Here is a 17,454-nt window from a genome sequence, read left to right as displayed (position 1 = left end):
GTTCCTGGACCACCCAAGTATTCAGATGGGAAAGAGCAGCCTGGAGCTACAGGAAGACAGAGGGCCCAGGTACCTGATCGCTAGGAGAGGGGGATGGAGAGAGGCAGAGAGACCACAGCAACCCAAGACTTCTCAGCTCCAAACCAAACCGGGTGACTACAGGAACAAGGAGGCAGGGAGGAAGGCGGGGGCCGTGGGAAAGGGATGCGCGGCTGCGGGGGCTGCACGCACGTGCCCTCAGAGCTGTTGCTGTTGGTGCTCCCGTCGGTGGACTCCCGGCTGCCCTGGCGCGTGACCCGGCTTCGCAGCTCCACCGCAATGCCGGTCTCTGTGCTCCGCCGGATATTGCTGCGCAGTTTCTTGGTGGTCCCTTCTGTGACCCTCCCGCCCCAAGCAGAGAGAGGGAAGAAGGTCAGGTCACAAACCAGTCTTCTCGGAAAAGGCTGCCAAAGTCACCTTCTTGGAAAGGGCAGGGTGAGGGGCAGCTCTGACCGGAGGCAGGGGCATGGCTGAAGTGACCTCTAGGGCTGGTCTGCAGCCTGAGACACCTGGCTCTGCTCAGGGCAGGGACACAGATGAAGCAGACTAGAGAGATGGCTGGAGGCAGAGCCAGGATGGTGGGTGTGGGAACCACTTGGCAGATTCCCAGCCCTGCAGCCCTCCTCTTGTCAGACTCCCCTGACACCCATCTCCCACTCCCTTTCAGTCCTTGCCCCAAAGGATTAAGTGTTCCACCCTCTCTAGTCTGGAAAGTTTGCCTTCTATGGGAATCCCAGATTTACTTTCCCTCTTCCAGGTACCCTCACAGACCCTATCACCCTCAGACCCTATGACCCAGCTCTCCAACACCTTCACAGACTATCAAAAACCCATGTGAAGCCCAGCCCCTCTCAAACTCAATCCCTTCTCAAGGCCGGTCTGACCATGAAGAGATGGAGAGCCCATTAGGAAGCAAGAGCAAGAGAGGGACTGCTCAGTTGACCTGAACTGACTCTGGCTGTGAGAGCGAGGTCTTCAGAGGAGCCCCCGAAGTGTGCAGCAAGAGCCCACCCTGTGTCTGCGCACCTCCGGTTCAGAGGGCTCTCCACCAGACGCCAGCTCCCCTCCTCAACCTTGCAGAGAACATGGAGCACTTTCCTCCCCTATCAGCGCGCCATCCTGCCTGGGTTTCCATGGCAACTTCCTCAGCATTGCAGTGTGGTCCCTCTAGACGCCCTCTCCTCATGGGGGGGGGGGGGTGGGGGGAAGCTGACTGGCAGAGGGTGTGCCGGGACTTCCCCTGCTGAAACTTGGCTGCCTGAGGCATTTGATGGGGAGGGAAGTGGCACTCAGATGGAGACTGTACCAAAGGAGCCATTTGCTGTCACTGGTTGGAGGCCCAGGCAAAGTAAGACTGGAATTGCCTGCAGGGATGGGGAGAGGTGGGTGGGGGGTGGGGCAGATAGCGTCACCCCGTAGATAGCAGTGGAGAAGGGGGAGCTGCTTACCCCAACAGCCCTCTCTCCCACCCACATCCAATAGTGGATCAGGGAGGGGACGTTTAAGGCCCCAGCCTGAGAAAAGAAGGACTTTATTCTACCTGCTTGACTTGACTTATCTTTTAGGAAGTCCCCACTCAGGGAGGGAAAGCTGAGAGGGCTGGCATCGCTAGTGGATTGGACAGGGGTGGCTGGGCTCAGGGCAGTAGGTGAGGAGGAATGTCTTCTCGGAAATCACCCCAGCTTCTGGGATATTGAAATAGCTAGCATATCCAGGAATCAATCAGTCCATCAATATCTCTCTCTCTCTCTCTCTCTCTCTCTCTCTCTCTCATACACACACACACACACAGACTCACATTAGCTCATAACTGTTTCACACAGCTAGGCATACACAGACACACACAAGTGCCTTCTACATACCAGGTCTCATGTATATTTATACAACAGTCACACAGCCCACACCTTGTCCCACCACGTCTTAGCCACACATACACACAATGTCCTCTGTCACATAAAGTCAAGTCACATACAAGTGACCTTCATACCACAGCACTCAGAGCTGAACCCATCCACTTAGTCACCAACATAGATGAAAACCCACAAAGGGTGTGTGAACCACCACTCAGAGGACCGGATAATAACGTGGGTCTGGGGGACTCTCCCTGTCCCTGGTTCCTAATTCTCACATCCCTTCTAACCCAGTTAGAAGACAGACGGATTGGGGGGTGGGGTGGGACTGTAAGTCATTTTTCCTTCCCGTCACAAACCCCCCCACCCCCAACACACACCCTGAGCTGAAGCCAGAGCCTTATGACCTCTTGACCCCCATCCTCCCTCTTTTAGACCTCAGGAAAGCTTTGACCCATCTGGGAGCAAATTTACCTTCCTTGATTAGACTTGCCCAACCCAATGTGAACTCTTGGGTGCGGGAGTCATGGAATCCTGAAATGTTACAGATACTTTATTGAGCCTTCTCCCCATTTCATAAATAGGGGGGCCTTGGGCCCAGGTGCTGACAGAACTGGAGCTAGACCCCCGGCCTGCAGATTCCCAGACTAAGGGTCTCCACTATGATATGCTACTTCTCACTGCACTGCACTAAGTCCCCTCTCCCCCATTTATTTCAGCTGTGATTTGGCAGAGATTAAGTTCCATATGCTCTGAGTGGGGAGAAGCATCTTGCAACCTCAGAGAAGATTCCTCTACAGGATCTTACCTGTCTAGCTTCCGATCCCCTGTCGATCTGAGGAATAATTTTATATAGCCTTTCTCTCTAGAAAACAGGGCCAAGTTGCTTGCAATAATTCTGTGATCCCTGGAGATGACAGACTCCAGGAACCATCCCATCTGTCCTGCTGTATCATGACAAGGGAGGGGCAGTTCCAGCCTCCTGCAGCACTCTCAATGGCATTTCCTGGAATGGTCTTGAGCCGTCCCCCAACCCAGAGTCCAGAGCCTAAGCGGTAAGAGTCACTGTCCCTGGTACTGAAAAGAGAAGCTCCATTTGTTCAGGGGCCGGGACAGCCCAGGAAGGCCCATGTGGACTCAGCCTGTGCTAGGCCAGAATCCACCCTTGTCTTGGGACCCCAAAGCTCTGATTCCACCCTCCTCACTGCCCCCCACAGCCTAGAGATTGTTAGACCTGTAAGGAAACTTGGAGAGAGTATTTTTAGCTTTATTTTACAGAAGGGGAAACTGAGGCCAGTGGGAAAGTAACTTTCTCAAGGTCCCATGGGGAGTTATAGAGCCAGAACTAGTCCTGTAAAGTTTTGGGATGAGGTTTCTGAAGGCCACTCTAGGGTACTATGAGGAATAAACAGGAAGGGGGGAGGCAGAAGGCAGGGGAAATAGAAAGAGCCTGATACAATAGTCTGGGCCAGAGATTATGGAACTTGAACTAGGACAAAGGCTTTGAAACAGAGAGGGGGGATGGGTGGGGCTCAGTGGTAGGATACGGATAACCTGGGAGAAGGGAGGCCTCTGGGAAGGGCAGGCACCCCACATCCCCAAAGCCTGACTAGATCTAGGAGGGGAGTTCCTCCCCACTTCCCTTGGCCCAGCCCTGCAGGGAACTGAGCTATCCCATCCAAGGGCAGCAGGGGACATCCTTCTAGGATCTTTTCCCAGAATGGAATCTCTAGGACCAACACATCCCTCTGGGGACAGACTCTCCCACTCAGGATGGGACTCCCACTGCCAGAGAAGAACCTGAAGGATAGGGACAGGCCCAGACCAAGCCCCACTTGAGGCACCCAAAGCTGGGACAATGGCAACCTCAAGGTCTGGGAGAAAAAAATGGGGAGATAGAATTATGGATGGGAGAGGAGTATGCTGCAGGGAAGGGGCAGGGAATTCACTTGTTTCTTGGTCCTACTGTGTGACCATGGGTAACAACAATAGTATTGCCCATTGGCTGAGTGTCTACTAAGTGCCAAGCATGAGGCTGGGCACCATTGCACATGCTATCTCAGCTAATCCCCTGGACAACTCTGCAAGGCATGCAATATTGTCCTTGTTCTGCAAACAAGGAAGCAGGCTCAAGTCACCCAGCTAGGTGTGGCTCTGAAGGCTGACTGCAGGCCCAGGATGCCTCATCAGTAAAATGACTACATAGAGAACTAGATGATCTCAAGGGGAGGGAAGTGGCTATTAGATGATTCACAGAGAACTTCAGTTAGAAGGGCATCTGGGCACTCCCCCTGGCTCCAGCCCCAGGACCTCAGCTGTGCCCTCAAATACCACAGAGACAAGTGATCCAGAAGCCCATGATGGTTTATCTCTGCTCAAGGCTAGCAGGTCTCCTGGGTGTCTGCTCTAATCCCTGCCTGCTGACTGAAGAATCTGGATAGGTGGACAGTTGCAGGCAGATCACTGGAAGGTCTCCCAGTGCCTCAAGCCCTTGCCTTGGCCTTGAAAAACTGTCCCTCCAAATCCCTTTGGGCACAAAAAGGCCTTTGGGCCTGAAGCTGAATAAGTTGGATTCCTGGGCTTGGTCTCTGGGAGCTAGACTCCTGGGGCCCAACACTTCCACGGTGTCTAGTCTTCATCCCCTATTCTTAATCCCACCCTTCAGTCCTATCCCAGCCCTTCCTATCCCAGCCCTACTCCTGGGTCCCCAAATCCCCATCTCTCCATTTCCCTGACTCCCTGGTGCCAGGCCTACACTGCATCTTCAGAGGCCACACCCACCCTGGGGGCACTGATAACCTAAACCCCCTCCCTCCCTAATAGGCCCCTGAGCCAGAAACCACATCCTAGCTTGATTTCTGGAAAAGACCATCCCACGTGCTCCTGTAGAGGACTTTGTAAAAATCTATTTTAAGGCCTGGAAAAGTCCCCCACCCCCAGCCCCAACTGGGAGTCTTGATGAGCATTCTCTCTGGATCCCCCGGCACCCCCGCCCCCTTACCACCCCCATCCAGCTGCCTATTTGAAGGTTTCTTGGGGGAAGTTGCTACTCTGAGCGAAATAAGCAGGAAGAGATTTTAAAACAAAACCAGCTGGCGTCTGGGCTGGTGCTGCAAAGTGAGGGAAGCAGGGTCTTGGAGGGGAAAGCAGGCTCCTCTGTACTGTGGGGTCCATGTGTGACTCCATGTGACCAGGTGGGTCACCCAGAGGTCTGAGCATAACTGGGATTCCATAACTAGGTGCCTGGGAAAGTAGAATGTACTTATCAGGATGTAGCTGTTAAGGGGTACATGGATGTGGCTTTGGGAGGCATGTGTGTATGCATGAGTGACATCTTTCCGTGACCATGGGCACGTCCAGTTTATGTGCACACGTGTGACTGTGCTTCTGTGATCTGGGGCCATGCATCTGTGCCCAGAGGACTGTGTGCGTGTGATTTGCATGATTGGTTTCATTTGTGACCATGTGCAGTGTGACCAACCATAGTGTGCTTCCTGGACAATATGGGTGGCACTATATTTATGTGACCATGCAAGGCAGGTACATATGTGTGGGTATGTCTCTCTTGTGATGCCGTAACATATATATGACTGTGACTATATTTGTGTGGCTGTTTGGACTTAAGTAATGTGGCAGTGACAGGTGAGACTGAATCTTGTAAATGTGTGTCTAAGACTGTGGTGTGACTGAGCATGGTGCCAGGAATACAGTGGTTGCTCAAGAAATCATTACTGATTGATGTGCATCTGTGTGTGGGAGGCAGTGGGGTGTAGAGGTCAAGAGCCCAACTGCCCAGAGTTTGAATCCAGGTTCCACTGCTTTCTAGCTGTGTGGTTTGGAGCATCTTACTTCCCTTCTCTGTGCTTCAAGGCTCTGCATCTTTAGTGCCCGCCTCACAGAGTTATATGAGGATTAAAAGGGTCAGTAACATGTACAAGTCTTGGAACAGTGCCTGGTGGGTGCTAACTGCTATATAAGCATTTGTGGGTGTAGACAGGTGGACACAGGGTCTGCACAGGTCAGGCTGGTCCCGGGGTATCCTGTCCACACAAAGTGCCCCCCACCTACCCACACCTCCTATCCCCTCGGAATCCCGTGCCTCCTCACCAGGCTGGGGGAGCTGGAGTGTGCTCTTGCTCCACTGTGTCAGGCCCACGATGGCCACCATCTTGGCGCCGAGGCTGCTGCGCCGCTTCTTGGCGGTGGTGACGCCGGCCCCGCCCCCAGCCTGCTGGGCGCCGCAGATTTCTCCGCTGATACTGCAACTCCGCACCACATTTCTGGAGGCCGAGGCCGAGGCCGGACCCGGCTCCCCGTTAAACATGGTCCTGGGGGCGGCAGGGCCTCAGGGAGCTCTGTGGCGGGGGAGACAAAAGGGTCCTGCATCAGGCCCCGATTGCACTCGTCTGCAGCCTCACCACTTCTTAGCTGGGTGACCTTGGGCAAGTCCGGCAGCCTCCCTGAGGCTGTGGGGAGTAAATGAACACATATATGTAAGTCTCAATAACTGGGACTATACTTCCTCTTCTTAGAGCACGGCTGGGAGGAAACTGGCGCTTGACCTGGTTTGGAGGTGAAGACTGAGGCCATGGAGCCAGATTGCCTGGTTAGAATTCCAAAGGCCTCAACACACTAGCCGTGTGACCCTGTAACCCAACATCTTTGTGTGCCCGTGCACTAAAAGCACTTACCTCATAGAACTGTTGTAAGAATTCATTTCGATAGTGCATATAAAGTGCCTAGGACATAGGGAAGATATTCATCAAGTATCAGCGATTTTCACTTTCATAGCAAATCATAAGAGCAGGGGAAATAAAATTGGTTCCGGCATGTATGGACTCTGGAAAGGGTCATCTTGCTTGAAGGTGATGGCACAGAAAAATATACAGAAGCAGGCAAAAATCACCCTCAATTGCACTTCTGAGAGGCAGCCATAGAAGCATTTTCACCTATTTCCCTCAGTCTCTGTTCTGTGCATTTTTCAAAGTAATTGCACTCAGGCTGCAAATACCATTTTATATCCTGAGATTTTTCATATAATGTTATAACATAAGCATTTCCCAATGTCATTAACACTTTGTTTAAACATTTTAACACCACCCCAATAATCCATTGTATAGAGATAGCATAATTTACTTAAACATTTTAGCAGTTACCGGGCAGATCAGGTCTTTCTCCCCTCTCCCTCTCTCTTTTCTCTATTTTAAATAACATTGCAGCAACGTCTTTCTACACTAATTTTGTCAGCTTATTTCCTTAGGACAAATTCCCAGAAATAGAGTTCCTGAGAGTGTGGACTCTGCTGGTACCTCCCCAGCATCCATGCCCCCTTCCTGCTTCCTGACAGGGTGCTGGTTTTGTCCGGGTACCACCTCCTCCCTTGTTTTAGAGGTGGATCCTGATTAGTTTAGCCAATCAGGAAATGACAGCAACTGGTCCAAGAGTGGATATGACTAAGTTGGCCCAGTCAGACTTAAGGGGAAGATTTGGATTCCAGGCTTACAAGAGAGGTGGGTGTCTGTCCCACCCACCCACCCCCATAGCCCCTCCGCCTGGAGAGGGCCCAGCCCTAGGATGTAGACAGTGCTCCTGAGACCAGCAGAGCACAGAGACAGAAAGGTCCTCAGGCCAGGCCTGCAGCCTGACTTTCTCTGATCTTCTCCTTAGCTGACATAGGATATCTTCTATTGCTCAGGTCAGCATGAAACCAGGTTCTCTGTTACAGCCCAAAGCATCCTACCTGATATCGAGAGCATACCGTTTTGTGGACTCTTGGAATATATTGCCAAGTTTCTTTCCAAAGTGTACACATTTATGCTTTCCATAGCTGCATTCAACAAATATTTGAGCCCTTAAAATGCCAAGGCCTATGCTGAATGCCAATTATACAGCAGTGAACCAGGATGACTTGGTCCTGCTCTCCCAAAGCCTCTAGTCTAGGAGGAGAGACAAATAGTAAATAACTAATCATGCAGTTAAATATTTAATGATGGTTATGATAAGTGCTAGGGAAGAGGAAGGCAGAAGACTCTGAGAACCACTCTGGGGAAGCAGGGGCAGCAGGTGTCTGGTGGCTCTGCTTTGTACAGAGGTGGCATGTCCAGCTGTCAGTCTCTACTACTTTGCTGCAGAGCCTGATGCTGTGGTCTATCTCCTTTGCTCGGGCAGAATATAGGAAAGGCAGCTGTTCTGGCAGGTTCTGCATCCAGCACCTTCCTGGCCTGGCTCTGGACCATGGTGCTTTTCCTGAAGCACCTGCCCATCTCAGGATTCAGGGCACTCTGCTTGACCCCAGAGGGAGTCAGTCTCTTCAAAAGGACACAGAAAGGGGAGGGCCAGTGGGAGTGGGAGAAAGGAGGCACCATCCAGCGGATGAGGAAGACAGCCCTGGAGAGCTAAGAATGGCTGCCTGGTCACCCAGTCAGTGTGGCTCCTGCCAGCCTGGTGAATCAAAGCTGACAGTGGGGATGGGCGAAAGTCTTGTTTTGCCTTCTTTTTGGCTCCCTGGGCTGCTTTTGTGCACCCTGTGCCATGTCCAGAGTCCCGGATTATATTTCTCCATCCATCGCCCATCAACACTGCAGCGAATGGAAAGTCCCCCTGGACTTTGGCCTATGATGATCTCTTCTCTTTAAGTTTCCAATTCTAGTGCCAGTTTGTATGTTTCAGGGTATCTGCACGTTTTGCAGTGGAAGGTGGGAGAGGGCTTATCTGATACTGTACATCTGCCACCATGTACATCTAATTTACTCTTTATAGGATTTCGGTGAGGCGTGAAGTTACCTCCATATCACAGATGAGAAAACTGGGTCTCGGAGATATCACGGCCTTGCCAATCCTACTGAGCTAGGAACTGGCAAGGCCTGGACTCAAACCCAGGCCTCCTGTTTCCACAAAGAGGCAGCCACACTCAGCAGCCCCTGTTCCTTCAACCCAGGGCTCAGCCACAGCTGAGAGCTCATCACCCCAGTTCAGGACTTTGCCTCAGGACTCTGGGCTCTTTGGGAAGACTGCAAGGAAAGGTATCTGTTATGAGAAAAGAACCCTGTGGCCCAGGTTCCCACTGCAGGGGAGAACATCTGAGGGGTAGCAGAAGCCCCACCCGAACTGTAGCTGGAGAAGCAAGCAGCTCCCAGGTGCCACTTCCATGAAGCTTGAGAGCCACCATCCCTTGCCCCTCCCCCCTCCTCCCCGCCTCCCACCCCTCCCACCCCAGAGTGAGAAGGGAAGGGGGGAAGGGACAAAATTCCTGACCCTGCCAACCCAGGAGCTCATGTTTCCTCATGAATAATGAATAGTACTGACAAGCAGATGGCTTGACATTCAGGATTCTGCACTATCCAGAGCTGCTTTCTCATCTTTAACCACCCAGGCATCTCCCACAGGGCCTGGAGAGCTGTCAAATGGCCTGGGAGGGCCTAGTCTGGCACGCTGCTCCCCACGGGAACCAGGAACCCAGGTTCAAAGCACTGGACCCAAGGCCTTGGGCCTGACTCCCTGGTCCAGGAGTCCTGTCTCGGGCAGCCTGGGAGGGTTAAGAGTCAGGAGATGGGATTGCAATGTATCAAAGTCCCAGTGCAACCTTCTCTGGGCCTTGGTTCCCTGGTTTCCTCATCTGTGTGTAAAATGAAAGAGCTGGATTAGGTGATCTCTAAAGTTCCTTCCAACTGGGAGAGCCAGAGTCTGTGAACACGTACTGTGGTAGCGAGCTCGGAATCGGGGCTCTAGTTCACTTTCTGGCAGTAAGTCAGCTCAGGAAGGACAAGACAGAAAGCCAGGGTCACCCAGCCCCCGTGAGGAGGGAAGTCCTGCTGCACAGCCACCCCTGAGCCATCAGACCCAGGGATGGAAAGGAGCAGCAGGAGACCACGGGGGCAGGACACAGAATACAAACTCTCACATACTGGCAGTGCTAAAGGATTGCTGAATGAACCACATCCTTCCCACCTTCCTCTGAGCAGGAATGTCCTTTTCCCAACCCAGTCCATGTCACCCCAAGGAAGGAAACCTTCCCACATCTCCCTGGGTCATGGAGACCTCACACTGAAGTCCTCCTTTTTACTACTACATGAGCAGCAGAACTTTGCCATGATTTATCCTTCAGGGAGGACTATCCACCCCCCCTGCCTCCCATCCCAAATCCTGCCCAAACTCAGTGCCAGCAGATACCTTTCAAGCCTCCCAGGAAGTAAGCTTAGTGTTTTCTTTCCAACCCTCATGTCCCGCCTCTACCCTGGGGTCTCAGTATCCCAAACCCTCTCCCGAATCCTAACAACAGCCAGTCTCAGGCTCCTGAAACCCTCAGTTCCTTTGAGCCTTTTTTGAGAATCAGTGAGGCCACTCAAAAGCCTATGATGAACCTAGCCACCCACCCTTGCAACAGGAAAGGCCAAAGAATCTGTGATAGCCTGATGGACTGTTAGGTCGGAAGGGATAGCAAATCAGACTCTTACCACTCCTCCCAATCGTCCACCCCAGCAGACATCGCTAATCCATCACTCTTTCCCATCGAGGCCAGATTTAACCTCAGAAGCCCTCTCAACACAGAACCCCAACACAATTGACCAGAAACAACATCTCATGAGAAAAACTATTTGTCATCCCTATTCCAGCCTGAGCCTTTCATCTTCATAGTAGGAAATCAAGGTCCAGATAGGGGAAGGGACTCGCCCAGGGTCACAAAGAAATTTAGTGGCAAAACAAGAGCTCCAACTCAAGTCCCCTGACTCCCAGGTTCCCCATCACCTTCCTCTAAGAAAACTCAAACTCACCAAACTGATGAATCCCAGCGTGGTGCTCTGCATCACCGGGGGCTGTGCCCCTCCCGCCAGCACACTCCTAGGGCATTTGCATAAGGCTTCAGTTAACTTCTGCCTGGATACCAATTTTCGAGAAATGAGGTGAAGGCAATCAGGGCAGGCTCCCAAGAGGAGGTGATGTAAGAAAAGGGGCTGTAAGGGAAGAGGGGAGTTTAGAGGAAGGACTAGGTTAGACGTCTGCCCTCAAGGACTTCCAGTAGCTTGTGGAAGTAAAAAGACAAGACTTTGGAGCTAGCTGTGTGATATTGGGAAAATCATTAAAATTCTCTGATTCTCTGTTTCCTTCTTTGTGAAACTCAAGTCAAGAGTCCCCTAATCAGGTGCTTCAATCTCAAACTGCTGTGAAGCCTCACCCACAGCTTGAAGACTTAACGCACCAGGAACTCATCCAGGGCCTACAGGTGAGGTGCTCTGTCCTTCTCCCCTCCTTCCTCCCACTAATATGTCCCTCCCCAGACACTCTGTGATATGTCCAGCAGTCAGCAATAGGGGTGGAGGGAGGCAGGGGGCACTCCTGGCTCTACCACCAGCCGTGTGACTCTGAGCAACTCCTCTTCTATACAGTGGTTCTAATTACCACCTGGACCCTGCCTGAGTTCCCAGGCTGGACTGGGGATCAGATGAGATATTGAAGGGCAGGAAGGCATAGTGATTAAAAACATGGGCTTTGGAAGCCTACAGACTTAGGTTCAAAACTTAGATCTGCCACTTACATGTCATATAACACAGGAGAACTTCCTTAACTAACCCTGTGAGCCAACTACTCCTCATCTCTAAACTGGGGCTAATAACATCTGCCTTAGGATTATTCATAAAATTTTTAAAAATAACAATTAGTACAGGTGGGCAATTATATTCTTAGTAATAGTGGCATTGTAATAGGTAAAGGACTATGCAGGTGTTAATTCCTAGTGATCTGGATCTCACACCAGGTGCAACCACTTTGGGAGAAGGCCCAGAGACTAACAGGATCACTTCCCATCCAGACTCTAGAATAAGGGTGGGGGTCAGGGTCCCTGCTCGTCTTGGTTCAGGCAGGAGCTGGCATGTGAGGCTGTGCTCTTCTCTGCCAGCATCTCAGCTCCTGGCCTCTTGCTGGCATTCGAGACCCCTGCCCAACCTTAATCCAGCACCAGGACTACACCCCATATCACATGTGCACATCTGTGCCCATGCCAGGGCAAGGCCTGCCTCCACACTCTCACAAGAGAGCGTTCCTTGGCTGTAGCCTTTCCCTAGTCAGGAAGAGACAATGGCTGATGGTTAGTGTGTGATGGGGGAGGCATACTGAGCCTCTGTGGGGAGCACCCTGTGCCAGCTCCTCTCCTCTGTCTCCCCAAACCAGGCTCAGATCACACGTGCACACACACAGAGTGACAGGGCACAGAATGTCAAATATGCGATCACACACCATACAGACCTGCAAGACACACTTAAAAACACAGTCATATGAGTACACTGATATGCGCATGCACACACACCCCCACCAAGATGCTCAGCCACACAAAGGCATACAGAAGCATCCACACTGACAGCCATAGGTATTCCCGGACTCACATGTGTGTACACACTTGCACACACCCATGCATACACCCTTTCCTCGGCACCTACCCTGCCCAGAGAGGCAGGAAGGGCCATCCCTTCAGCGGGCAGGGAAGTGGAAAGTGTCTTACCCCTACCTGTGAGCTCCCTTGGCTGAGACATGTGCACCAGCTCTGAGCTTGTGCGAGCTCGAACACACACTCACACACACTTCAGGGCCCAACCTCACCCTCTTGGTCCCCATCCCTGCCAGACTGGACAAAGGAGTTCATCGGTGAGGAGCTCATGTGGTGAGATGAGAAGGCTGGCAGGGAGCAGCTGCTGTCTCCATGGCTACCAAGCTGACCCACTTCTCCTCTACCCTGCCTGGCCCACCCAGTCCAGGCAAGGGGGAACAAGCAGCTTTGGGCAGGGTGGGCCTTCTCCCATCACCCCCAGTGGGGTGGCCCTCTAGGGTCTTGTACAGGAAGGCAAAATAGACAGACTCCAGACATCCTGTGAGGGGAGCAAGTTGAGGACACAGCCCCTGCAGACCCCAGCCCCAGCGCCTCTCCCAGCATGGGGCCTCTGGCCTCAGGGGCCCATGTGGGTCATGTGCCTGGCCCTGGACACATTCTCAGCCACAGTCCTCAAGGGAATGCAGGGGGTTGGATGGCCTGGCCCAAAACTGTGTCCCCCAGGCTCCAAGGTCTCAGGACACCCAGGTTGAGGCAGACCCAGAGCTGGGTGAGTCAGGCTTACCCTCTCCCGTCCAGCCCCAGGGGCTGCTAGGGCATGGCCATGCTGCCCTCCTCAGACAGGGTTGCCATGTGTCTTCTTTCAGCCCGGGGGCTCCTGCGACACGGCCGTGTGTCCTCCCTTAGAACCGGGAACACAGGAACAACACAGCCCTCAGGGAGCTTGTGAGCAGCCACATTCCGGATTAGGCCTAGTAGACAAGCTGCAGCCTGCCCTTGAGTTCCCCCCGCCCATCGAGTGGTGCAAAGATGGCGCCCACATCCTGCTTCCGCTTTGTGATGTATGTGACAACCCTCTGTATTCACCAATCATGCTTGTATGCGTGGCGTTTGCCCATTGGATATACGTAAGGTTTATAAGAAAGTTCCCGGGCAGAGCTCGGAGAGACAGCCCACAAGGAGCCGCGCCTGACGGCCGCATCGAGGTTGTTCTCCCCCGAGGCGTCTTGCCCCGGGCGGAACCTGTAAAGAGGATGATTGCCTAGTTCCATTAAAAGCCTACATGCTTCACTGCTGCGAGTCCAGAGTGATCACGAGTGCGTCGGGTAAGACATTGTCCGCACCCTCTCTCCCCTTATCTCTCTGGTCCCCATCGCCGGCCGACCGAGGACTCGAGGCGGGGCGGAGAAAGCGCCGGACAAGTGGTGGCCCGTACGGGGAACCTCATTCGCGTTCCCCTCGCCCCGACGGAGACGTGCTCCCGGGATCCGTGGCTTGACTTCCGCGACTGATCACCGCGAGAAGGTAAGCACCCCTTTTTTTTCGTGCGAGGACTAGGGCCCGTGGGCGTTCAGGTAGCCCCGGGGACTCGGAAGAGCTCTCCGAGTGATTAAGAGATAGTGCCGACTGCAAGCATGGGGCAGTCTGAAAGCTTACCCCTATTAACCCCCTTAAAGACCCTTTTGAAACAGTGGGGTATCTCAGTTAAGAGAAGCTCTCTCCAGCGATTTTTTGATGATGTGGCCACTTTTGCCCCCTGGTTTCCTTGTTCCGGCAGCCTTAATCTGCCCTCGTGGATGAAACTTGGTCATGATATAGACTGAGCGCGCCAAACGGGTGTTTGTTTGGACCCGATTCTAGTCCTTATATGGGAGACTGTTCGTGCAGTACTTGAGTTAGAATCAGCCACTGGCCTAACTACGCCCACTGCCTTGTTGCAGGCGTGACATGCACTCCAAGAGGCTCAGTCTGTTTCGTCTGCGGAGGGCTCCCATAAGGGCAAGCCGCCGGAGTCGGATGCTAGTTCTGATAATTCTGACTCAGGATCTGAGAGTGAGGCAGACGAAGGGCCGGAAGCGCCTCCGCTGATTGATCTAGAGGGACCTCCTGTTTCACCCACGCAGCCCTCCGCCCCACCACCAACGGCTGCTGCGCCCCTGAGGATGCACCTGCATCCGGTGGACGGTTTCAGTGGTTCCGTAAAGGGCCCGTATAGAGAGCTCCCTCTAGCGGTCATGCCGAGTAGATACCCTGGCCCTCCCGTGCAATGCCCAGAATCCCCACCCGATTACGCGGATCCTCCGCACCCTTCACCCAATAGGAGGCATTTTTGGAGGTGGAGCCTTTTCACCACATTCAGACCTTTTGGCGTTCTGGGCGGCTACCGACCGCTGCTCAATGAACCCGAACCAGCCTCCGAGATGTTCCCAGTCATTATCAATCAGCAAGCTCGTAATCATGAACCCTATGATTGCAAGCTCTTGAAGGAGCTGAGGCAAGCCGTCCATCAGTACGGCCCTAACGCCCCTTACACCCTGAATATGGTTGAAAACCTCTCCGCCCTAAATCATACACCTGCAGATATCCTTCAGCTGGCTCGCTCTTGCTTGCCTCCTGGCAGGTTTATCGATTGGAAGGCGTGGTTTGAGGAGTTAGCTGAGGAACAAGCCGCAAGAAACGCTGTGGCAAGGCACGGCGGGTGGAATGCGGATATGCTTTTAGGGAAAGGTGCTCACGCCCAGAATCAGACAGGATACCCCCAGGAGGTTTATGCCCAAATTTTTCGCTGTTTCATAGGGGCTTGGAAAAAATTGACAGGGGAAGGAGAGGCGCAGGCTTCGCTTAGCGGCATACACCAGGGTCCCACAGAACCTTTTGTAGATTTTGTAGCGAAAATGCAGACTGCGGCTGAGAGGATTTTCTCAGATCCAATGGTTGCAGAAACTGTGGTTAAGCAGATGATTTTTGAGCAATGCAATAAGGAGTGCAAGGTTATCCTGGCACAGAATAAGGGAAAGAGCTTGACAGAGTGGGTTCGGCTTTGCAGGGACGCTGGCAGCCCGTTAACTAATGCGGGGCTGGCTGCTATGTTAGCCAGCTCCTTACAAGTAAACACAAAGGACCCCAGAGCTTTAGAGGTAAAGCCAAAAAGATGCTATGGCTGTGGCCAGCCCGGTCATTTTAAGAGAGACTGCCCCAATAAAGATCAACCGCCTGCCGTTCAGCACCTCCGCGGGCCACGTGCAGTCACTAGGCTGTGTGGCCGCTGCCACAAGGGGCCTCACCGCGCCGAGGACTGTAAGTCAGTCTTCAATGCGCAAGGAGTACGCCTTTCTGGTCGTCCTGAGCAAGATTCAAAAAACGGGCAGGGGGGGTCCACCCTTGCGGTGGGCCCCCAAACACACCAGCGGGCGATGCGGCTCCCATCCAGACCCGCGCATCTATCAGCAGGATTGGACCTCCGTGCCACCTCCGGGCTCGTACTAACTCCAGCTATGGGAGTCCAATTGGTGGGGACCTCTTTCAGGGGGCCCCTTCCAGTAGGAACCGTGGGGCTTATATTAGGGAGAGCATCCATAGCGTTAAGAGGATTAACAATTGTGCCAGGTGTTGTAGACTCAGATTTCACGGGTAATGTCCAGGTTATGGTACAGTCTCTGCAGGGTACTCTGGTCATTGCAGAGGGTGATAAGTTAGCACAGCTTCTGCTCTTGCCCAGCCTGCATTCAGTCTTTCCAAGCAAGCCAGGACAGAGGGGGAATAAAGGATTTGGATCCTCCGGAGAGGTTTTTGAGGGTCTTCAAATGTCCCTGGAGTCTCGACCCATGCTGACTCTTAAAGTGCAAGGCCGAGCCTTCCTAGGTCTGTTAGATACCGGAGCAGATAGGTCGATTATAAGACAGCAAGATTGGCCCCCCGCTTGGCCAACGAACCAAGCGGAAGACACTCTCAGAGGGATCGGCCAAATCTCAACGCCCATGATGAGTGCCGTTACCCTCCACTGGGCGGATGAGGAAGGACACCAAGGCAGTTTCCAGCCTTATGTGCTGGCCCTGCCTGTTTCATTATGGGGAAGAGATATTCTAGCTCAGATGGACGTAACATGGAAAGTTAAGGCTCCAGTCTGGGTACCTCAGTGGCCCTTACCTCAGGAAAAACTTTCAGCATTGCATGCTTTGGTGTCAGATCAGTTGGAGAGGGGGCACATCGTCCCTTCCACGTCACCCTGGAACACCCCTGGAGGGATGTTCTGTCGGGGCAATGGAAAGGTCCTGACCCAGTGCTCAGCTGGGCCAGAGGCTCTGTTTGTGTCTTTCCCCAGGAACCAGGACGCCAACCAGTGTGGGTACCGGAGAGATTGGTGAGAACCGTGCAGTCGCCTGAGAACACCAAAGAACTGCAGCCTGACGGGTCGTTAAACCCCCAACGTGACCTGTTGGATCCAGTCCTCAACTCGCGTGATGAGCGGTCAAATGATGTCGACGGTGTCGACCACTCCCCAGCAGACCGGGAAGAGGGCCAGGAATATTGACCTTTTTTCCCTCCTGGTTCTCTTGGCCTAATCTGACCAACTGGGTTCTTCTTGCTGTGGGGTTATTAGTAGGTTTGATCATTGTTAAGAGTTTGCTGGAGCGTTTGTTTCAAAGACAACAGCAATTACGTGTTACCGCCATGATGGCCATGTCCTCTGCCTGTAACCCTCCTGATGACTATAGTCCCTCTGCCCAGCACCCATCCCAACCACTCGAAGCGGGGCATTTGGGGGCAAGGTTCGCAGCTAAGTATTTGGCAAAATCCCGGATATAAATAATCGGCACCAGTGGTCCTATTTTTGTCTCAGGTAGATCTCTTGGGCAGAGTCCTAGTTGTGGCCAGACGGGACCCCTGCCATTGCACAGAGACACCTAGTGACGCCCTCGACACTGGCTACCGTTCTCCTAACCCTCTTGTCCCCCAGTTGCGAGACTGAGTACTGCAAGGAGAGCCACATGGTTTCCAGCTCATGGGCTCTCCGGTCTCTATATGAAGTGAGCATTCTGGTCGGTGCCAGAGGCCCCGCCGCAGTATGGCCGGGACCTAGTCCAGACTCCCCAAAGCACCAAAACATACGTTGTGGGCCATCTAGGTCCACGGGAGCACATTCATCACTGGAGACACTGGGGCATCAAAATAAAAACAAAAAGGGGGAGATGTGAGCAGCCACATTCCGGATTAGGCCTAGTAGACAAGCTGCAGCCTGCCCTTGAG

The 17,454-nt window shown here is 53.1% G+C and overlaps 1 protein-coding gene across 2 annotated transcripts in view; it reads right to left on the bottom strand.

The window, feature by feature from the left end:
• The window catches only part of RIMS3 (regulating synaptic membrane exocytosis 3), a 42,268-nt gene that overhangs the window by 12,003 nt on the left and 12,811 nt on the right, over positions 1 to 17,454 (bottom strand). For both annotated transcript variants that reach the window (XM_037827563.1, XM_037827562.1), the window contains 3 exons: positions 10,661 to 10,840; positions 5,997 to 6,244; positions 232 to 373 (listed from right to left, as the gene is read on the bottom strand). In XM_037827563.1, the coding sequence (XP_037683491.1) occupies positions 232 to 373; positions 5,997 to 6,213 (359 nt within the window). In that variant the 5' untranslated portion in view covers positions 6,214 to 6,244; positions 10,661 to 10,840. The remainder of the gene's footprint in view (positions 1 to 231; positions 374 to 5,996; positions 6,245 to 10,660; positions 10,841 to 17,454) is intronic.

Source organism: Choloepus didactylus, chromosome 2 (genome assembly GCF_015220235.1).
Source record: "Choloepus didactylus isolate mChoDid1 chromosome 2, mChoDid1.pri, whole genome shotgun sequence".
NCBI classification, from domain to species: Eukaryota; Metazoa; Chordata; class Mammalia; order Pilosa; family Megalonychidae; genus Choloepus; species Choloepus didactylus.
This window is presented reverse-complemented; position numbering and strand designations above follow the sequence as displayed.